Here is a 23,320-nt window from a genome sequence, read left to right as displayed (position 1 = left end):
ATTCATATTTGGTTTTTAAACATTTTGCAAAATAGTTGATGCAATCAAATGATTTTCTGTAAGTAAAAGAGCAATTGGAAAGTTCTGATACTGTGCAAATGGAATACTGTGAATTTGCTAATCTGCTGGGAAGCTTGTGTTTTTGGTGGTCATTTGTCCTGTCTTCCTTTTAGGAATAAAGATTTATTCGTAAGAGTACAGGAGAAAGGAAATGGAGAACAATGCCTGGTTAATTACTGGTGTTTCCATTTCACTGAGGCTCTATATGCTAATAGGAAAGTGTCCATAGTACTACTACAGACATATGCCAAAGAAATGTTTCAGTTTTCATGTATAGAATATGGTTAAATAGTTGTTTAGATAAATCTTTTGCTGTCCTAAGTTCTGTTGGTGCCCTGAGCAGTTTAATAAATGGAGCACAAGATTTTATTTACTTTATTTTCTCAAATCAAAATAGAGCATGGCCCAAAATAAAATAAAGACAAGTATAGATTCTGAGAACTATACATCCAACCACCTCCCCCCAAATCTGTATTCTTTGCCATTCTTAGACATTACAGATACTAATGTATACTCTGACACTAAATTTGAGAAAAATATAGTATGTACCTGAAAGGCCATCATTGATGTGTACTGGTTTTTATCCATATTTTTTAACTGTAGCCCTCTGGTAGAAAGGCTCCCATTTCTTCATGAGCTTCTTCAGCCCTGGCAGTTCTATCTGCTGTTCTGCTGTGCTTTCGTTTTTCCCTTGGATATGTGGCCTTTGCATTTGTCCTGTTGAGTATCTATTATACTGGAACTTTTTGCTTAGATCTCAAATTAGGAACAGTGAGCCATTGAATATGAGCATGTTTTGTAAGATAAAATTTATTAGCAGTGTTCCTGAAAGCCTTCCTATACTTACAGACAGAGTGACTGAATCAGTGTTTAACAGTTTTATTAAATTCAATTTCTTGTTATTGGGAAAATCCTATTCAGCAAATTGCTGATGCTTGCTATTTCAGTCACTTGCAGTCTTTGGAGAAGACAGCTGGGTTAATACATTATTGAATATTTTTAGAATCCTTTAATGCTGAGTTCACAGGAATCTCCAAGTAGACTTGAAAGCAGCAAAGTTTTTTTGAACAGTTTTTCTTTGAAGTTTCTAAGGGGCTGCTGCAGTGCCAGTAAAACTTAGTTCTGAAGGCTATAAATAACAATAAAACAATGACTTCCATTGGCAAGTAGTTCCTAATGATGGGAAGGGAAAGGAGGCCACTGGGTACATCAGGTGCAAATGTATACTAAACACTGTGATTGAATGGATCTGGGCAGAAATTAGGCTTTTTTAGGGAGAATTTTCCTCTGAATGAACAGATATTAGAGTGACTAATGAGACATAATATTTCCTGCATTGGAAAAAAAATATCTTCCAATGCAAATACACTTTCTTGGAGTTAAAATAGATGAGAGACCTTTTTCCTGTGTTGGGCTAAATCTTCAGGATGTAAGGAGCCTTGTTTTATTTTTTGAAATTGCCAGTTAGACCATATGGTTTTCAATGAACTGTCTGTTTATAAAGGAAATACAAACAAAACAGGCTATATTATGTACTATTTTATTACTGTTGTTTATTTTTGTTTTGCTTTATATATTATTTTTATGTATTATAGTAAAACAAAATTATTATGCTCTTACCTTTTTTCCCATTTTTCATAACTAAATGGTAACTCCACAATTTCTGATATCATGGTTTGAACTTTGCTTTCCTCCAGGTTGCTTCAGAGCTGATCAAAAAAACATCCCATCAGATATTGTCACTACAAAATATTACATTATTAAACTGTTCACCCTAAACCAATAACAAGAGGAGCAAAAGAATCACTGACAAATACCTATTTATTTAGAAACTTCTCGAATGCTTAAATATTGTTTCCTTTTAGCAGAAGCAAATACTTGAAAACAAATGAAGAAAGGGGGCTGTCAAGCTTCATATATTGAGCTTACCAGTAATGTAGATGGCCTCTTTTTGGTACTCAGCTCATTTATCTTTCCTTGAAGATATAGGAAGCCTTTTTATTCATACTGTTAGGTCAGCTACTCTCAGAAAAGAACACTGAAAATGGAAAATAATTTAGAAAGATTTGGAGCTGTTTGTACTCTTTAAAACAAAACACGCATTTATTTTGTAGATTGAGAGAAGAAAGGAATTGATGAGTACCAGTTGGCCTCCTTTAGGAGAGTTAAAATGGGCAGTAATTAACAGCTAGTTAGTTGTACACCATCTTGATCTCAGTGGAGGCTGCCTGGATAGGGGCCATAAATCCATACTGCAAATGAGAACAGCTTCAAGATGCTTGACTTAGCTAAATGAGACGGTAGCCCTCAGCTGCTAGGAAGCTGCGAAGACAGTATTTATTAGGTCAGTGTTTGGGACTCACCAGTCTATTTCATTCCCTCTGGCTATGCAGGTGCTCATTATTGTTGACAACATATTTAGAGCTTCAGTAGTTTAATAGTGTGCTCTGTTTTCCTCTTGTAGGCATTTGGACAGTCTTTCTCGATTCACCGCAAAGTGGCTGAAGATGGAGAAACACGAGAAGAAACTCTCCTCCAGGAGTCTGCATCAAAAGAAGCTTATTACCTGGGGAAGATTTTGGAGATGCAGAATGAGCTGAAGCAGAGCAGGGCGGTGGTCACCAACGTTCAGGCAGAGAATGAGAGACTCACTGCTATTGTCCAAGACTTGAAAGAGGTAAATGGGTGTGTGCAAGAAGCAAGGGAGGGATTTTCTTGGAGTTTCTTGCACTGATTTTTACTGAATCAGGAAAATGCTACAGGATGTGAAGAAGCTCACCTACCTACCAGTCTGTGATCCTCCTGCAGGCCTGCCAGCTTGAGGGGCTGTGGTTTAGAAAGGGAAAAAAAAGGAACTCTTATTATGATTTTTAAACAACAACAAACCTCTACCCATTTCAAGCAGCTATAATTTTCTAGGTACTCCTAGCATTTTGCTTTGTATTTTACAGTGCCTACATGAAAGTGCATTTTACGCAATTCTTTATTTTTTTTTTTTAAAAAAAACAACTTATGATATTCATACAATTCCTTTTTTTTTCTCACCACCCATACTGTTACTCAGGTATTTTTTTGGAATTGCTTGCATTAGCTAAAGCTTTCAACAGTTGTCTTCTTCTTAAAAGTCAAAATGCACGCATGCTCATGTTCAGAAAATAGGCAACATTAAGGAAGCCAAATGTGGTCGCTGGCCACATGGGAAACAGTGGTTATTATTTTCAAAGGATAAATTAGTAATGTTTAATAAATCCCTTTTTTTTCCCCTCTAAATCTAGAAGTTTAGACAAGTTATTATTTCTTTCATGTTCCACTTCAGTGGAGGACTGATCAAATTTCAGTGACTTATTCTTTCTGTGTAGGCAGTTAGTTTGCACAACTCATGGTGAAGTTCAACACAAGACTGTGCAAGGGAGGACTGTGATTGTTTCATTTGGCACTGAGTAAACTGGCTGTTGCTTAAATTTATCATTCATACAAATCTCGATTGTTCTATTACATACCTCTACAGTTTCAGTTCTCTACACAGAGCAGAGATGTACTTGGGGGAAGGCAGCAGTTGGTAGTAACCCCACATCTCCCCTGGTTCCCTCATGAATACTTGGATATGGGGGCTCCCCACTATCCAGCTGTGAGAAAAGACCTTTCCTAGGTGATTCTGGATGACTCTTCCTACATGTGAACTTATGAAGATTACATGTTTTCTATAGCTGAGTGGAATGGCATCCTCTTAACTTACAGTAACCCTTGGGACTGTATCCTTTACTCTAGGTTTAAAGATTATTGTGCACAAAAGGATGAAACATTTAATTGTTGCACTGAACTTGCATGTAGTACAAGTTGGATTTCAGTACGAAATAAATATATGCTATTTATTTCCAATAGTCAAATGAAATATGTGATTATGATTGCTGTCTCAGTGGTTGGCAAAAAATAAGAAAGAAAATCAAGTTTACATCTACCTACTCATCCTGAAGTCATATCCTAAAAGATCTGTATGTGTAGCCAGCTCTGTGCTTACCTAGCCACTTGGGTAAAGCTTGCAAGAGAGCAGAAGCCTTTTAACCTGGGTTCAGTCACAAACAACCAAGTCAGAGGAGATGTGTTTGTCTTTGTACTTGATTTCTTCCTCAGGGGTCTCCTTGGGTTCCTTCAAATGCAAAACTCCCATTTTTCTGACATGATTATTGATCTATAAGTTATTTAGAAGGCAGTTTCAATACCTCTCCTCCCTTGAATATTGATTGTCCTCATTTCTTTGGAGATAATAGCAACCCTTAGTGTGAGACCAGCTGCAGCTATTTCCTGTTCTAATGCTAAATAGAAACAAGCCCTAGTAGTTAATTAAAGTGTGTGGCAATAATTTGCTTGAATATAAAACAGGCTGATAAACCATTTATTTATAAGATGATACTGGACCACAGGTACAAAGTCCTTTACCGTGCTGAGCTTAGTATTTCATGGAACTACAATCAATGTATTTTAAAAAAAAAATGGGATTAGTCCTTTCACCTCATTGCTTAGCTTACACTAGACTCTGTTAATGATTGTTTGGATATAGTAATATACAGAAGGTGATTGATACTACCATGGGCTGTTAGGCATCCTGTCACAGTGAATTACATTGTATTTCACCTTGTGCTCAGGGGTCTCATCCTTGTACCAAGCTCAATTATATAAATCCCAAGTCAGTAACATCCAAGTGGGTGCAGGAAGAAGGTGCCCTTCTGAAATCTGTCCGCTTGGATCTGGGTATGGCTAACAGGCAGTGCATGGCTTACTTCAAGTTTTGATAGCACTAAGATAGGAAAAAAAGCCAAAAACATTGATTTTAATGCCTGGTGCATTTTGGTGTAAAGACAGTCATTAGAAGATGCCACAGGTTGACAGCTACAATGAGAAAGTAATTTGCCTCTTTAACAAGTTCATTTGACAATCTAGTTAGAGGAAAATATGAAAGAAAGAATGGTCTTTATGTGAGCAGCTCTACTGCGTGATGGAAAGATGTATTCTGGATTGAAGTTACTTGGCTGTATTCCATCTTCCTCCCCATGTCCCCCAGCCCCCTCCCATCTCTAGTCTGTCCTGGGAGTTCTCTTTTGAAGAGGTTTGGCTTTCTGAATTTGCTCAGAAATTCATAGCTATATGAAAGCCTGTGAGCATTTTCTGAGCCATCACAATACACTCACATGAATGCTGATAGCTTTTAGGAATCTTGGGAATTCCATAGCCCCAGAGTTTAAAAATTCATGCATGTTTGCAAGTATGTGCCGCATAGTCACAGTTGATATCTGCAGGGCATCTTGACCTGGATCCCTTTTGCTATAATAGGCTCAGGTCTCTGGAGATTCTGTATCTCATTCTCAGAAAGCAAACAAACTGATTTCAATGCTCATCATTAGAAAAAAGACATGTTTTGGAGAAACTGAAGTATCTGTTTCACACTGATGCTGGAGGATGAACCAGGGATCTATGTACCCAGATGGCTTTTTAGATCCATGTTAAAATGATCAAAAGAGTAAAACACTGACAGCATAATTTATGATGTAATAAAGCTCCTTTCCAACAGTTTTGGATAGAAATATTATCTCCTGGGTAAATAAAATATACGTTTTGGGAACTAGGTAGATTTTTTCATTCTTTTCTCCCACCAACACCTCAGATATGGTAAGCAGAATGCTATTTGGAGATTTTTAAGACTGTCCTAAGCTGAACCAGAAAATATCCTGATTTTAAAACTGATGTCAGTCAGAGACCAGCTTTCATGTATTTTGTTTGTTGTATAGTTTAAGGTGGATAGCCTCTTTGTGTGAGATCAGTAGGGTTATTCGCCCATTTAACCTTTTCCAGTTGCATATGAAGTGCCCATCTTTGTTCAAAGGGTCAAAGGAAAAAAAAACTTGTAGAATCATATTTTAAAAATATAATCTTTTACTGTTTTCCAGTGGTTGCTTTTTTTTTTTTATTTAAAAACACTGTGTTTACTTACAGTCAGGAGATGGGGCACTGTTTCTTCTATTTTTGCTGCTGAAAAATCTTTCCTTATGGTAACCGTTAAGTAGACTTTGTTGGTGAATAGCAAGGACGAAATCACTTCACTGAGAAGCTGATAACTTCCAGACAGAGGTGGCCCACGAGCACAAATGATCCAGCACAGAGTCTGGAGCAGAAAGTTATTTCAATGAGATCGTGTTCCTCCTCCATAAGGAGGCTGAATGCCTTAGATCTGCATGTCAGCCTCAAAACTGGTAGCAGCTGGAGGGGAAAATGCATGAGGTGAAAAAGGGAAGCAGGGGAAGCTGTGAAAAATGAATATGAAAGATGCTAATGCAGTGTGAGTTTTGCAGGTGTTATGAGACTGGGATTAGGATGTGTGTGAGGTCAGTCAATGAATGCTTTTGTGCCTGAAGAGTCTGGCAGGTGCTGCTCAGCTCTTCCCAGCACTCTCACATTCATGAAACAAGACTAGAGAAAAAGAGAAAAAATATCCTACGTATGTGGAGAAGTAAAGAGTTAAACCACATAGTCTGTGCTGCTAAATGTCACTGCAGCAGCTGCTGGGCTTGCAGAAAGAAATTAGCACCTGGGTACCTGCAGTTCGGGAGATAACAGATGAACAGGGAGGTTTGTTGTACCAATGTTAATGAGCCATGGCAACAACATACATCTGGGCATTTGGAGAGCAAAACCAGGGATAAGAGCAGTGGAAAGTAGATAGGGAAGAAAAAATAAAATAAAAAAAAAAAAAACAAATTGGTGAGGGATTATGTGCTGAAACCAGGTGGGAAAAAAAAATCTAAGATTAAGTTTTGTAGCCCCCCTGCCCTTGAAATCAATAGCTAAACTTTTATTCGCTTTAGTGGTATAAAGATCTTGTACTAATCAGGAAGAGCATGAGAGTGATGGCTTGGACTCTGCGGGGAATATGTATATGATGTGAAGCGTCAGCACTTGTTCAGGGTGAGTTATTACAGGAAGTATCCCTGCTAGCTATAGCCATTTCAGAAATGCAGCTTCATGCTAGTGGCTACACCTGCATTCTGAAAAATATGTACGTGAGAAATGAAAAAAGTGATATTTTATACTAAATACAACTTCAAAAAATTCCTAGCTGGCTATTTCTGTTTAAAAAATGATATTTTTTGAGTTTGAAGAATCAGAAGAACTTCGTTTTTCTCTCGTTTTTGACAATTCAAAATAAAGCCTAAAAACTTTAAATGTGAGTACATGTCTAGCAAATACCCACACCAATTTCATGTTCTTTTGTTGCTGAGGGGTTAGACTATAACAGGATCTGGGTACATAGTGCTTCCTGCTTAGTACAGGGCATAGTTAACTCCAGAACAGATCCTTAGCAAACTCGTCTTGCAGGCTCCTTCTGTCTGTAGGAGCCTCTGTTTCTACCTGTAGAATTTTCTGCCCACCTAGTGGTCTGTTTGAGACATGTCCAGGAATACCTCTGGCTTGGGCTCAAGTCTGCTACTACTCTGTTGCTGGACACTGAGAACTTGCTGAGGTGCCTCTGGGATCTCCCAAGGAGATGTTTCGCCATCTGACCTCATCCTTGGGTATATTTAGTGCTGACCTAGTTGGAGGAGAGAGAGAGTGCCAGCAATGTCCTACACTCTGGTTCCATGATAGGACAAGGGGAAAAGGTTTCAAACTAAAGAGGGGAGATTTAGATTGGATATAACAAAAAATCTGTTTACAGTCAGGGTGATGAGGCACTGGAGCAGGATGCCCAGAGAGGTGGTGGATGCCCCGTCGCTGGAGACACTCAAGGTCAGGCTGGATGGGCTTCTGAGCAACCTGATCTACTTGTGGGTGTCCCTGTTCACTGTAGTGGGGTTGGATGAGATAGCCTGTAAATGTCCCTTCCAACTCAAGTGATTTTATGATTTTTTTGAATGCAGCAAGGTTTGAGACTCAAATATCTTCTCTGACTGAGGGAATATGAATACACTTCTCCCTCTGAAGAAAATGCTTCAGCAGTCAGTGACAGGCTATTTTGGGGGTGAGATTCCTTTAGATGAAGCTGTTCCACTTTGTTGAGGGGATAGTTAGTTCTTTGTGGGTCAGAGTGAGGAAGTTCATAATGAATGACTGTAGCCTAAGGGCTACACCCACTCAGCTGGGAATAGGGAACTAGATCTAGTCTCTTTTTCAATTAATGTTTAATAAGAAATACTTCAATATTAATTGAAGCAGAGACCAGAACCCCTGTCTCTCCTCTGTGAGGTTGGAGGGAGGTAGCTGCAGGTAGCAAATGAGGAAACTTTCTCCAGCACTGTGTTGGATAAAGCTGGAAAAGGTTACTAAGTCCAGGAGAGGAATCGCTGCCATGAACTGTGCGGGGATTTAAGACGCTGCAGTGTTGACAGTCGCAATGCATGCAACATCCTTCATGAGCTCACCTGGCTCCCTCCTGGTGTGGTCCCGTACTTCCCAGTGGCTGCTTCCACAGAGCTGTCCTGCTGAAGGATAGGAGTTTCTTTTGGCATTTTCACTGATCAAATAAAGCCTGCATTATAAACGTATTTATCAGCTACTAACATTATACAGGTACTTGCAGCAATGGTTTCATTTCTAGAGAAGAAAAAAGAAATAGTGCTGAAGTATTCAGCGCAGCTGTCATTAATGGTTTCTTCATCTTAATGCACCTCCATGCAAACACTGCTTTTTGCAAAGAAGCTGCAGAAATGTGATGCAAGAGCAGCCTATGGAAATTGTTATAGATGTCACAGCAGCCAGGGAGTGACAGAGAGATAACAGAACTGTTTATCTTGTCAGGACAGCTCTCTTGTCATAATTTAGGATAGTATTAGCATAGTCTCTATAACTGACTATCTATATTTACATTCCTTTGGTTTAGGAAGTTTCCTTCAATTGAACTGGCTCTAATTTAGGCTTAGAATATGAATTTATTATTTTGCTAACTGGTAGGTGCTTTTCTCTTTCCTCTTTTTGGAAAAGTCTGCTCAAGGGAGATTTTCCAGCTTGCTGGTGCCTAGCCAGCCTCATAAATTCTTCTCCCTCCTTTAATGGCAGTGCTAAGGTTTTAGCAAACTTTTTGACTTCTTGAGACAAAACAAAATGTGTTGTTTCCTTCAGCTTTCAGAAAATCTATTCAGATAGAATGAGAGATAACGACTTTACATTGCACCAGGGGAGGTTCAGGTTGGATACTGGGAAATAATTCTTCTCAAAATGAGTGGTGAGGCATTGGAACAGGCTGCCCAGGGAGGTGGTGGAGTCACTGTCCCTGGAGGTGTTCAAGAACCATGTGGATGTGGCACTGAGGGATGTGGTTAGTGGACATAGTGGGGATGGGCTGATGATTGGACTAGATGATCTTAGAGGTCTTTTCCAATCTTAATGATTCTATGATTCTATAGACTTTAATCCTAATTACTATAGAACAGCGTAATGTTCTGTAACACATGAAACTTTATTCCTGTTTGCTGACCCACTAAAAATCACATTCCCCTGTGCATGTGAGTCTTATCTGAATATCTTCAAAACCATGCTAACATTTCCTGTAAGCAGCTGGGTGTTAGTGCTTTTCCTGTGAAGGCATGTGCTCTATCCAGACAGGAGAGCTGCAGGACCTCCTGGGGCTTTTGACTGAGTATGGTGGACAGAGATCCTGTCCCTGTTCTGAATTCCTATCCTCCTGATACGGTCTGCAGAAAATCAGCAGTGTATGTTTGTGAGGCAGTATGGACTGGGCAGAGCTGTGGATTTCATCTTCAGTGATGTTTGCTAACAGAGCTTTTTGTATCTAGTTTTGACCTAGTTTGTGAAGCAGTTTTGTGAGGGCATTGTTTTATGGACTCAGATACTGATACTTGTTACTTTTCTATCACTGTCCCTGTTTACAGAACTTTACTGAACTTCTTTCTGAAAAGACACAAAATGTCTTTCTTTAGCTTGGAGACAGAAAAATAAATTGAGCTGTGATTTGTAATCCTACCAAGCCTCTTCTGGTGCAGTGTGAGAGAAATACCCTGGCAAGCTGATAGTCTGTTTCTCAGAGGAGCTCAAAGTATGGGCAGCAAGACCTGTCCAGGTCTGATTGGCTTGTGTTGACTGCTCCAGAGTACCCTTATCAACTGATAAAGGTTTAATTAGGAATCTGCCATTCAGTTTCATCTACTTCCCGGTTACCATTAAACACTTTCTTATGGTTCCTGTTTCACACATTGGCCAACAAACCACTCGCTCCAGCAAGTGAAACCAAAGGTGGCCTTCTAAGATTTGTCTTCACATTTCCTGAAATGTGGCTTATAGTCCTATAATTGCTCATAACTTTGCCATGTTTGCAAGCACATACTCCTCATGAACAACAAGTGCAATAAAATAGGAAGGTTACTGGCGTAGGACAAATACATTTTGCTGTGACGCTATTTTCTTGGGGTGATCCTCAGCTCATTGTTCTGCTGGTTTCACATCCAGATATAGCTGCAGTCTACCCAAACCAAATTTGGTTGCTGGCATTTCCTGTTAATGAGCCCGGAACAATGACTTAGGATGCAAACTTGTGATCTGACACATGCATGACACTATTTTCTTTGGCAGTGCTCGGGCATTTAGCTCTTCTGTGAATAAAAGAATCAAACAATGGACAGTAGGGAGGTCAAAAAAAGGCCAGGCGGGATAATAGAGCATTACCAAGGGACTGTTGCATAAATACAGAGTGCCTTGTTATAAACACTCTAATTCCCAGTTTCCTTCAGAAAGGGTCTTTTGCAAGGCCTCACATAGAAAATGAAAGAGTGTGTACCTTCAGCTGTGCTCCATAATCTCTAGGCACTGATTAATCAAGTCAGGACCTGGCAATGAACTGTTCTTACATAAGGTCTGGTGAAATAATGACCTCTTATTTGTGCTGAGGTAGCATTTGGAAGCCTTTTGTGTACGCCCATGGACAAGGTATTCTGTGAGAACACACAGAGAAAACAGTGGTGGAAGCCAGAGGTAAATGTGTTTGAAAAGTAGTCAGACAAACTTTATGGAGAATGGGACTGTCAGTGCTTACTGCACCTGAAGGTCCAGGCCTAGTACCCAGTTGGGAAATTTCCTCAACCCTGTGATGCTGGGAGAGGATGCCAGGAAAAGCATCATCATACAGTGTCCCCATTTCTTGTGTTTTAGGCACATGTTTGTGGCCACTGCTGAAGGCAGGATATCAGACAAGCAGTGCTCCGAACGAACGAAGTGTTAGTTCTGTGCATCCTCTTGATTTTTTTTTGCTTTTAATGCATAACTTTGCAGACTTGTTTTTGTTTCTGGATGTTTCTCATAAGGACTGCTTATGCTGAGTCAGTCTTTTCAGTATTAATTTTCTGGTTATGAATAACTTGGGCTATGTCTATTCAAGTGGTGTGGAGTAAGAGATTTTGGCAGTGTTCGGATTTAGCTGCGTTGCCAGTTTTTGAAAATCCTTGCAATATGATCTGGACTCTTCAGGAGCATTAGCCCAGGAGCAGTGCTGATCTGTACCTTGTGACTTCATTTGCCTGGGATTAAGTGAGAAAGAAGGAATACTCTGGTTGCCAAACTTCCTGAAGCTCAAGGAATGGCTTAAGCTCTGTTTGAGATAAACTCAGCAGGAGAAGGAGAAATTTTTGCTGAAAGTCTTCACCCCCTGGGTGCACGAGTAAGTCGAGCATAAGTCTCAGTAACTGATAAAGAATATTAAACAAACAAAGAAAACAAGTTTGTTGTCCCTCCTCCAATTAATTCCCTTTAGTGATAATTGGAGCAGTTTCCAGTCTTACAAAAAGGAGAAGAGTTAAAGCTTCTCTGAGAGACCGACACTGTTCTTAGCAGCCCTTCAACGTTAAAATGTGCCTGGCAGTTGCAGAATGTTTTATGCCTTAAGGACTCCTTGGGGTTATACAGACAGTAAATGTGTTGCATTCCCAGCCATCAGCGCACAAACAGTGCAGTCACATTTCTTTTCTCCTGGGAGCCCCATGTGCACTGTAGGTCTGCCTGGCTTAACCTCCTGCTGTTGACTTTCTTCCCTTCACTGCATACAGATGCATCACTGTTCTCCTAGCCTGCTTTCTCCTTAGCTCTTGACACCGCTCATGATTAAGCAGTACAGAACTGGGGTGGTTGATTCAGAGATGAGCTCTACCAAGCAAATCCAAAATAGCCTCCAGTCTCTTTTGGAGCTGTCATTAGTACTTGGACCAGGAGAGAAACTCATCATGCTGATCACACATGGACAGCAATCACCAGCTGGGGCACCCTGCTTCTACATCTGCCCTTAATTGTTCAAAACCCATATTTATTTTCAGTGATTTTTTTCTTGTCCTTTAATCAATACTGATTTATTTTTAAGGGTTTCTCCTGGGACTTACTAGGTAATTTTCAGAAATGATATTTACCTTTTCCTAGGAAAATTTCTTAAGATGGCAGGGCAGAGAACATTACTATTGACCTTACTGCGGGGCTGGATGATGTGTTGGATATACAGTGAGGCTGAGCATGATGTACCTAATAGATATATTTGGTTAACTGATGTCTAGTAATAACTTCCTTGGCAAAAACAATACAAAACAAAACAACTCCCCCCAAAAACAGCAACAACAAAACCCCCAAACAAACAAAAAAAACCACATAGAAGCAAGATCTATGGAACCCTGAAAAATATGAGAAAAAGAAGGGGTTTATATTGTTCATGCTCTGTATGATGGCATCTTCTATTTTGTATTCACTCAGCTTACATTACAGGAAACAGAACTCTGCTCTATGCAGCAATGTGATGCCATCTTTGAGCATGGCCCTATGTGGAGTAGGTTCTTGTGCTCAGATTCCTCTTCTGCCTTAAGCCCCCAAACTCATTACCAGTTTGGCACTGGTATAAATTGTTAATAAGTTCTTGGCTTTCACTATGTATGCTAATTGTGCTTTCTGCAAGAAACTCTGTTCTCAAGGGGAAAAATGTGAGAAAGATGACAGGACGGTGAACAGCAAGAAACTCAAATATGCCCCTTCTTTTTCTCCCTTTGCCTTTATTATAGAATATGAGACAAGCTGGTTATTTTTAGTTATTCTCAGCAGTTAGTGCCAGTCAGCATCCAGGAGAAGGGCAGTGAGTCAGGCAGAGGTCAGACAGTGTTATCACCCTTTCATTGTGATGGTCAAATCCACTTTTAAGCTTCAGGATTGAGAGAAATGCACTTTTGCTGGCGAATGTTTTAGACGTGTACGTGCAGATGCTCATACATAATCAGAGCTTGTCTGCTGCTGTGACATGATTGTTTTAAAAGCACATCAAATAGGTGGAAATAGGCATGAGTGCAATTTTTGTCTTCAGTGCTCATTCATTCTGGCTGGTGGACATTTGGCTCTTTCAGCCAAATGTGTCTTGAAGGCATCGTAATAGATGCGTGGTTTTCACTTTGGCGGGTCAGGATGTCTGCTCTGATTCTGGCTGTGAACTGTATGTGAGAAATCGCTGTGGCATTACGGTGTCAGCATCAGAGTGGGGTGGGCTAAAAATGGGCCATGTCTCTCCCGTTGTGCATAGCTCTTCATGAAAGTAAGGCTCAAAAGCAGTACACTTCGTTAATACAACACTGTGAGTTGTGGCTAACGATACAGGATAGTTTCTATTTGTTGCTCATATTCCTTCCTGTCTCATTTTACCAAGGGAAGCAGCAACACAACAGCAGTGAAAAGATACCACATTCTGGGTTTGTGCTTAGTAGCTGTACTTGACTAAAATTGCAAGGGCAAAACTCTGGTCAGTGTGGAGAAAGCAAAGTGGATCTTTCCTAAATCGCTTTTCTGAAGTGGTATTCTCATGTGTCTGCAGCTCTCAAGTGAGGCATGCACAGATCTGATGATCAATGAGAAAAGCAGGGAAGAAAGAGAGGGAGATCTAAACAAAAAGTATGGATAGGGGTTGGTTGTTGAATAACTATAAATAAATCAAACAGAAGAATTCAATATTTTGGCTTATATCACATCATCAGCAAGGTTCCACAAATTCATTTTGGTTTGGTTTGCTCCAAAAAACTGTCAGAAGAAGGATGGCTTGGGTTTGTTGTCCAAGTTTTCAAATACAGACCTGCAGGCTTCAACTGTAGAGCTACAAACACTTCACAAGACAAGAACTTTCTATTCACAAGAAGATCTAAGCATGTTTTGAAGCAGAAAAAATGAAAAATACGTAGGAAAACATTTGGATAGGCTTATTGATGACGCTTTCAGATGTGTTCCTAGGCATCTTGTAGAGCTGGTACTCACCTTGTCTTGGCTGCAGTTCTAACAAACATTTTACTGTTTGACAGGCAAGAAATAGACGTAGACTTACATAATCAGTGTGTTTTTGACACTCATTTTGGAACTAGATGGTCTTTGATGTCCCTTCCAACCAAACCATTGTATGACTCTGAGAGTTTATTGTAGATTTTTGAGACATCATCAGAATATTTTTATTTTTATTTTGGAGGCTAGAAGATACAGCTGATTTATTTTTAATACAGCTTCATCTGCTCATGCTCTACAAATGTCACTTGTGATTTGAAGTTGATCCTCTGATAGCTTCCATGTATTTTTACATAGTTTTCTGTTTTTATCCCTTGCAAACACTTTTAAATAGCCAATTATTAATTTTCTATGACACTTTTCTGGTACTTCAAAACTTCTGAAAGGGCCTTCCTCCCAAACTGATTGCATAATTTCTTTTCACCAACTTTGTTCTGAGATGCAATTATACTGGAAGAAACCATTTTTAAAAATAAATCCTCTGTGGGCTGTAAGTGAAATTGAATCCTAAATTGCTGATAAAGTTCAAAAATACTATTATATTGCTCGTCCATTTGAAGTTGTATTGACATCCTCAAGGGAAAGAAATAGTCTATGTTGAAAACAAGCAAACAGACAAACCTGATGTGGGCCTGGAAATTTAAAACAGGAAATATGCAGCCCTGATGATGTTTCTGTTTAGGAAACCCTCCTCATTTTAGCATGTTATCAGTAGCAATAAGCTCTTTTTGTATCATCAGCTGTGATATAGGGCAGCTACACCACCTGCCTCCTTCTGAATTCAGGCTGTAAATTGCATGGGTGACCTAGAGACTATTTTGCAGGAATGCAAAGAATACTCTTAGCTTTTTACTACAGCAATCACAAAGGCAAAGCAAACCAGCTACCAGCTTGGCTCCAGCTGTATTTTGATAGTAGATTAATCAGTCTTTCATACCCATTTACTTTTGGGAACCATATTTCCTTTGGAGACAAAGTAAGTGCATCATACAAACTGAAACTTTTAAGTTCCCCTAAAATAGTCCTCGTTCTTGTTCTTAGCCAAACTCAGAGATATTACTGATTCTTTTCAGAGTCATGTGCTGCAGCCTCTGTAACTTTGTGCCTTGAGGTGGGAGGAGCCATGATAATATATTTAAAGGCAGGAACAGTTAGCAAAAATTATTCTTCAACTAAAATTGGAATACCTCTTGCTTCCAAAGGCAGCATAGTAATTGGAGATGTTTTTCAGTCCTGTTGTTTTTTTATTGAAAACTATGGCAATAGCTTAGAGTGAATTGGAAAGAGAATCTTTCTTTCCATCAGGAACCAAATGCAAAGATTGGGTTGTGGTTGTGTGTTTCATATCATACTGCACTGACCTTTGGCTGTAAGCAAGCCCAGAACCATCAAAACAAATAGGTTGGTTTGTTATTTTTTTCATCAGCCCTTAAAGAAATTTAGCCATGGCTGTTTTTTTCCTGTCCACTACTGCAGCAAAATTCTAGTATGAGCCATGCCACCTTACAGCATCTGAAATGTAAAACCACACTCATTTTCATTACATGTATTTAGGCATTTTGGTCTAATAGTTTATGTTGTACTTTATAGGAAAACTTCCCTTTTAGTTTCCCTTGATGTAGCGGAGGTAGCTCCAGACACCGCCTCATTTAAGACCTTGAAGGTCTAGTTACATCTAAAGCTTATGCTGTGCCTGAAAACAGTTCAGACCCTATAATGGTGTCATTCAGTGGTGCGGGAAAATAGGTTGTGATAACAAAAGTAAAGTAAAATGAACACATCACTTCCTCCACTGAAGCACGTAACTCAGGAGCTGCTGGAGTTGTGGTGCAGAGCCGTGTCTCATCTTCTCCTCTGGCTTTCTGCTTTCCATCTCTTGCCTGTAATTCATTAGAAAATGTCATTATTTCAGTGTGATCGAGGTTAGCTTCTAAACATGATTTATCAGTGCCTCCTCTTACAAATACACAGATGAAGGCTGTGTTTTAGCTGTTTTCCAGTTAAATTCACATTCTCTTTGTTCCTGCAATTTTCACTTTATAGTGTGGGGCTTTATTGCACAGAATTGATAGCCTATTATTGTTCAGCCAAGGGTGGGGAAGAATAATTTGCTGTGAGAGATTTATATGAAGTAGACATTTTGCCATTGGTGAGGAAATGATTTTCGTGTTCTTCAGAACAGAAATTGATTTTCTTTTAAGTAAATGTTTTCCTTGAGTTTTAGAGTTTTCCTATATTTTCTGTATGCAACAGAACAACCAAACCACTGATGGTGCATCTCCCTCATTAATGTAATGAACAGTGTGCAGTACTGCAGGTTGAGCATCATGAGGGCAGAGTACAGGGGGACAGTCGTCTCCCTCACCCTGCTGGCCACATCTCCTTTGATGCAGCCCAGAATACTGTTGATCTTCCAAGCTACAAGTGCACACTGCTGGCTCGTGTCCAGCTTTTCATCCACCAGAACCTCCAAGTCCTTCTCTGTAGAAGAACTCTCAATGAGTTCTTCTCTCACTCTGTACACCTATCTGGGATTTTTTCGACCCAAATGCAACACCTTGTACTTGGTCTTGTTGAAACTCATCAGGTTCGTATGAGCCCACTTCTCATGCTTGTCCATGTCCCTCTGGATGACATCCCTTTCTTCTGTTGCATCAACTTCTGCATTCAGCTTGGTATCAAACATGCTCGATCGCAATGTCTGTGTCATTGATAAAGACATAGAACACTGCTCCCAAGCTGAACCCCTGGTGTATGCCACTCGTGACCAGCCTCCACCTGGGCACAGAGCCATTGACAACAACCCTCTGACTGTGACCATCCAACTGATTCTTTATCCACTGAATAGTCTGTATTTCTCCAGTTTAGAGATAAGGTTGTAGTATGGAACCATTTCAAAGGCCTTACAGAACTGTTCATAATGTAATGCTGATGTCTAAACTGTCCATAGTCTTTCATTCCAAGGAAAAAAAGAAAGTTTCTGTCTCAGCCACAGAGCACTGTATTTGATAGGTGAGTCATTTTCTCATATTATGGAAATGATAAAGATCATCTGGATAAGCGAGGACTAGCGATTCCTGTTGTTACCTCAGTGGTGCTGCCATCTGTTCAGCTCCCTGTATACTTGGTGAGCTAATTTTACCAATCTGTTCTTATAGCACACATTAATACTGTTCATGGAAGAGATAAAATACTACATAAATGCATTCTGTTTCCAGTAGGATTTTTTTTTTTTGAAAACTATGTTGTGTTTCACAAATCCTCTACCTCTTTATAAATGTTTTGTTTCTCCTGTTGGTCAAATGCTTGCATTGTCTTCTGACTATGCTCTTAAGTTCTTAAGGTATATAGTTTATTCAAATTTACTGTAATCAAATGAGTTTTTTCATCTAATGAAGAAATTAAGGTGCAGAGGCTGAGGTTCCAAGTTTTAATAACCGTGTGTCCTCTTGCATTTGAAAGTTCCTTTGACATTCAGTGATGTGTGTTGCAACCTGAAGCTCAGAAATTCCCGAGGTTCTTGTATCCCCAGTGCTAACTGAAATGTATGTTTTCAAGTGCTCTTGATTAGTTTTTAACTATGCTAGTATGAATCTGTCAGGTACTTCTTAATAACCTGCAAGAGAAGATGCAAACTGTCATGCTGCAGCTTTCTTTCACATCTGTTTAGTGTGGACTTACCTTCCTTTCTGGTTTTCTGTTAAATTATAGGGACTTGCAACTGGCTTTTTCTTTAAAAGAAAGCTTCTTCAGGAAATTCCTTCTTCTGCATCTACTCCTTTCTTCCATTTCCCACTTGCTTTCGATGTTGTGTGCTGTTGCTAAATCCAAGTTTCTAATTGAGATTCTAAGCAGGAAAAATTGCATCATTTGCTTTTGTTCTTCCATGAAAGCCCATATTAATGGAGACTGCCTTATATAAAGCAGTCCTCTTTCACCTTTGAGAACAAAGAAGAGTTCCTGTCTGTGGCATTTCAGTGTTTTCAAAGAGCTGTGCTGAGCCACGAGATGCTTTGCCCAAAGCCTTGACTGTCCTTCTTATCAGTGCAGCGCACAGTCAGCACCAGTGATGGCTTGATGAACATGGTACACATAGGAACTCCATTTATGAGACAGTTCCCAGGGCAGGGAGAAGAAGAGCCCTTGGTCTTGCTCAGAGCCTGGCAGAGAGCTGGTGCTTGACCTGAAGGCCACTGCAGAAACAGAGCTGAGCCACAAGCTGGTGCGCTCTTTGTGATCTGCTGCTGTCTCAGAAACGTGGGGTCTGATTCGAAGCTCATCAAACTGACAATATTTAAAAATTTCTCATACGCATTCTGTGAAACACATGCGTGTAATTCTGTAGTAGGAAGAAAGTCAGACTGAGGTGTGATTAGTCGATCTCTGACTAACCTTGATTACTACTCTCTATTTCAAGCAAACATTCGGGGCTTTATCAAATATATAAGAAAGGCGAGACACATTTTCCCAGGTATTAGCTGGCAAGTATTAAAATCCTTTTGATAACACATGACATTATTAACGCCTGATGAGGATGAACTCCGTCAATTAACATGCAGGGATATTATGATTTACCTTCTCCATTGCATGATTTAAACATATGCTAACTGAAGCACAAGCTAAAACATGCATTTTCACTGTAAGCAGTCATCTCGTTTGTTATTTGAACTGTGCAGACAAAAATTCTTATCCGTAGTGTTCCTCAGCCCCTCTTTTCTTACAAGCTGAGGGTCAAGAATATCCCAACTGTTTCACTGACGCTTGAGTCTTCTTTTTCAAAATGTTGGGTTTTTTTATTTTTCTTAATTAACTTTCCCCCGTGAATGTGAGAGAATGATTTTAAAATGAAGAAGGAACTTAGGAGGGAAAAAAAGAAAAGGAAAGACTTCGGCTGTCAGAAGGTGTGCTCAGTTTCATAAAGCTTTTGGGGAAAGCAGCATTGAGAGAGACCAGCCCATCCCTCTGCCCACAGCCCACTGGGAGAGATGGCTGCTGATTTCTGTTTTGTTTTTTGTCAGTGGGGGGATAATACTTCAGTTTTCTACAGCAAATAAACAGCTTGTCATCACTGGAGTACTAATGCACTTTGTTGATGAAGTTTGGTAAATAAGCAGCATGCAAGATTAATTTTTTTTTTCTTTCCTCTTTAAATGTATCTATTGTAGATGGTATTTGTATGTCTTTCATTAGCCCTGTTTAGCTGAAATGACAGATATTTGAGAGAAATTAGCCTTGATTACACATTCAGTACACTCATGCCTCTAGATAAAGAAATGGGAATAAGGAGAAAGGATTGGAGAGGCAGAAAAAAGATACTTCTTTGTGGTCTTCTCCCCACAAATAGTAATGGAGAGAAAAAAGAATACCCCAGGGATTGAATTGTTGGCGTTATTAGGCAGGGCAGGATGTTTTTATTGCTGAGCTTAGAACAAGGAAGGGCAGGAGAAGCTATCAGTACGGTGCTTACATTTGAAGCAAATTGTTTGAAAAGATTCATTGGGCATTGTCTGGGTCACAAAAAACACTCCTCCAAGAGAATGAGAAGAAAGAAAATGGAAGTCTATTTCAACAGCCTGTTTAGATTTGTTTGAAATCCATCTCTCTGTTATGAAACTAGCATGTCTGCTGTTAAGTATGTAGTTTACTTAAGCAGCTCCTAAATAAAATTTCAGCTTGATTAGTCACAAACAGCAGCCAAAGGAACTGTGGTAGAGCAGTTGCAGTCCCGTAATGAGACGGGGAAAGTTTAGGCTTTGTGCTACTTTCATGTATGAGCGCAAGCAAAGGAGACCATATCAGAAGGAGCTGTGATTCAGTGATGTGCTAGGTGAATGTCAAAGAACACATCTGAATTGTGCTTGTGTTCTCCTGAAACTCAGCTAATGCACTCTCTGAGGGACTCAGGAGTGTGGGGAAAACATTTAGGATTCAGTGGCTGGTATCTTCTTCATCCCTTTGTTGCTACAGGAGAGCTGTTTCCAAAAGCTTCCTGTTTAGTGATGGTAGCTGGAAAGATCCACAGAGAAATGAAGTTCCTACTTCCTCAGTACCCAAGCCAGAAATGGATTTTTAACTCAAGTCTTTGAACTGCACCTAGAAGAAAACCACACTTTATTGAAACCCAGTACCTCCTATGCTTTTAACATCTCTGATCCCAAAGTGGGGATATTCTCTTCCTAAAGCAGCTCAGCTCTCTCTTTGCTTGCTGCATCTACACTGTTCCTACAACGATGCCAGCTCGCTGCAAAGAAATGCTGGCCATGCTCTGGATCACCAAAATGGGTACTGTTTAAATTCCATAGGCTGGGCTCACATACTGCAGCAGCTCAGCCATTTGAGCTTCCATCAGCAAAGGCAGGATCAGGGCAAAGAACAGACAGGTGCAGTTGCAGGGTTAATTTTTCCTGTTGATAGCTGCAGTCTTCCACAAGAGATGCGCTAAAGCAGAATTACAAGTGCCACTTCTGTGTGGTTAAAGGTGAAATGTGGAGGCTATTGAACAAGCATTCAGTCCCTGACAGAGGTCATGCTTTGCCAAAAGTTATGACACCAGAAACACTATTTGTGGAATTTTTCCCGTTCTGCCCTCATATGTCATACATTGCACTGCACAAAGAGCATGTTGCAAGTGTGTAGGTATGATGCATATCCCACCTACCGTATGTGTATTTGTATGTAGGCATGCAATGATCAGAAAGATGCAAAGTGAATTCTGTGGGTAGAATAAAACCCAGTATAATCATTAAGAGCACAAGGAATTGTTAGCAGCTGGGGTCGTCTTCCTTATAGACACTGGTAGCAATATTTCAAAGATGGAAAAACCTGAGAATGGTCTGCAACTGTGTAGGTATGTGACAGGCAATATATTGATCAGTTAACGGAGGGAAGTTCATAAATCTCATCTTACTCCTCTTGCTTGTCTGAATCCTGACCTAGTTCAAGTGCAGTGCTGATTTTCCCCCACGAGGATAGCTGTTGTTTCACTAGATTGATTATTCTGCTGTGTTTTTTGCAGCGTATGACTGAATTCAGTCATGCTGTATCAAGCCTGTAGAGCATACAACAGAATAAGAATTGAAAAACTAGCTTTTAAACAGTTATTCACTGAAACTGCTTTTGGATTTCATCAGTAATAGTGTTACACCGATGTCTTGATCGAGTACTTTAAAAACTCAGGAAATTTTAAAGCCCTGTAATGAGCTTGGGACCATCCTCCAGTGTTCTATTTTTTATTAAAAATCGGGAAAGAAAAAAAGAAGGAGCAGAGGCTATCAATCAGCCCTGGCCTGCTGGGATATTAGAAAATAGAGGGAGCAGCTAAGACTTTGGACTGCAGTCCCTTATGCACAAGGATATTTCTTAGCTGGGGACATGCTGGGGGCTAGACAGCTGCCCCAGTCACGTGGGTGGCTGAGTTGGCACCCCTGTTTCACCCAGAAATCACCAGTTGGCCTTCAGGGTTAGAATTTGGAGACACTGGTATTGAGGTACATGAAGATTAGATCTGTCTTTGAAAAAAAAACAGCAAAAAAAACCCCCACCATTTTCCTATCTGCTTGTTGTGTGGGTGTGTTTTTCTGGATTTCTCTAAATCTGGAAAAAGAGTAGTTCTTGATTTGTCAGTGTCTTTGAGTGCAGCTTCAGCAAGGACAAAGGAGTGCTTTGCTCTCCTGCTGAGCAGGAAACTCTACAGTCCAAGGGCTGCTGAGTCCTTTTGTACTCACATGTGCTGTAGCCATTGTGGGGATGCTCAACATTTATCATAAGAATCTCTTTTCCTCATGCTATAAGGTGCTCATAGACAGTTATCAGTGATGTTGTGAATACTGTCTTTGGGTGAGCAAAGGGCTGTTTTAAGGTTTTCTGGGCATTTCCAGTTTAGTTCTTTTAACCACAACTTAATAATTCAGTAATCCTTCTCAGAAGGCTCCTGTTGTCAGACCAATACCCATCATCAGCTGTATGGAAGTCAGTGGAAACAATAGTTAAAAGGAAAACAGCAGTACTTTTAAAGGAAAATGCAAAAGAATAGGATAAATAGACAAATAAATAATTTCACTCTATTTTACTCCTTGAGTAAATACAGCATTTTATGGCATTTTGTTCTGTTTTGATGCCTTGAAGGCACTGAGTGATATTCAGTGGCTATTCAATTTCCAAAAGAATAATTGAATTCTAAGGTGGTACTGCCATGAACAACATGCTTGAATAACTCTCGCAGAGCGTGTTGTTAATAGTCAGCCCTTGCACTGTCTTACATTTGTATTGCCGTCCTGCGCACCAACCAGCAAGAGCCTTGTTTGCTCAGCCTTTCATGGACTAGATAAAAAACTGTCAGTGTAAAAATTATTAATGCTGACTGTAATAGATATGTGAAGTGGATCTGTGGAATATCCAGCCTGTATTAAAATGAATAAAGGGAAGGGCAGATTCTAAAAGCCAAGATAAGGTGTCAAACCAATTCATGTTGAACTGTCAAGTTTACTACAGTGTTACAGAGACACTTTCTGAGTACAGGTATTTCCACTGTCTGCATCAATAAATTCAGGTAACCTTTACTGCAGTTTATTTTATCAAATCTTCCATGCACCCATTTGTTTTCATGAATTACCACGTTAGCTGCTCTGAATTAAGATTATGTGTAAAATTCAGTCCTAAAGGATGCAGTTTATAGAGAGATGAAGTACTTATCCTCGTTTATGTTTGCCACCTAAGTCCCTCAGATATATTATCTGAAATAAAGATGCCAAGTCTTTGAAGAAAAAAAAGGCGTTAGTCATCAAGTCATATTCATCTTTTTAATATTAATCAACTACTGTTTCTGAATTGATGTTTCTGCTCCTGTCACAAAAATCAGCGTGTGGGGGTTGGTGGAGGTTCTGCACACAAGGTCAAATATGCTGCAGAGCGCTGTGCCTGTTTTAGCAGCAGATGGGTAATGTTACATGGATCTTAATTATTGAAATGAATCCTGACT

The 23,320-nt window shown here is 39.8% G+C and overlaps 1 protein-coding gene and 1 long non-coding RNA gene across 20 annotated transcripts in view; one reads left to right on the top strand and one right to left on the bottom strand.

The window, feature by feature from the left end:
• Positions 1-23,320, top strand: part of BICD1 (BICD cargo adaptor 1) — a 171,738-nt gene that overhangs the window by 84,489 nt on the left and 63,929 nt on the right. For 18 of the 19 annotated variants that reach the window (XR_002435940.1, XM_021388883.1, XM_021388895.1 and 15 more), the window contains exon 2: positions 2,525-2,737. Coding sequence is in view for 18 of the 19 variants with exons in the window: in XM_021388883.1 (XP_021244558.1) it covers positions 2,525-2,737 (213 nt within the window). In the remaining variant the exon portion in view is untranslated. Of the gene's footprint in view, positions 1-2,304; positions 2,405-2,524; positions 2,738-23,320 lie in introns of those variants that run through there. The other variant, XM_021388935.1, reaches the window with a different exon arrangement.
• Positions 1,585-2,549, bottom strand: LOC110394945. The gene is made up of 3 exons (XR_002436056.1): positions 2,424-2,549; positions 1,990-2,098; positions 1,585-1,769 (listed from the first exon to the last, which is right to left on the bottom strand). It is a non-coding gene; the product is annotated as an uncharacterized LOC110394945 (long non-coding RNA).

The sequence above is a fragment of the Numida meleagris genome, chromosome 1 (genome assembly GCF_002078875.1).
Source record: "Numida meleagris isolate 19003 breed g44 Domestic line chromosome 1, NumMel1.0, whole genome shotgun sequence".
In the NCBI taxonomy this organism is placed as follows: Eukaryota; Metazoa; Chordata; class Aves; order Galliformes; family Numididae; genus Numida; species Numida meleagris.
This window is presented reverse-complemented; position numbering and strand designations above follow the sequence as displayed.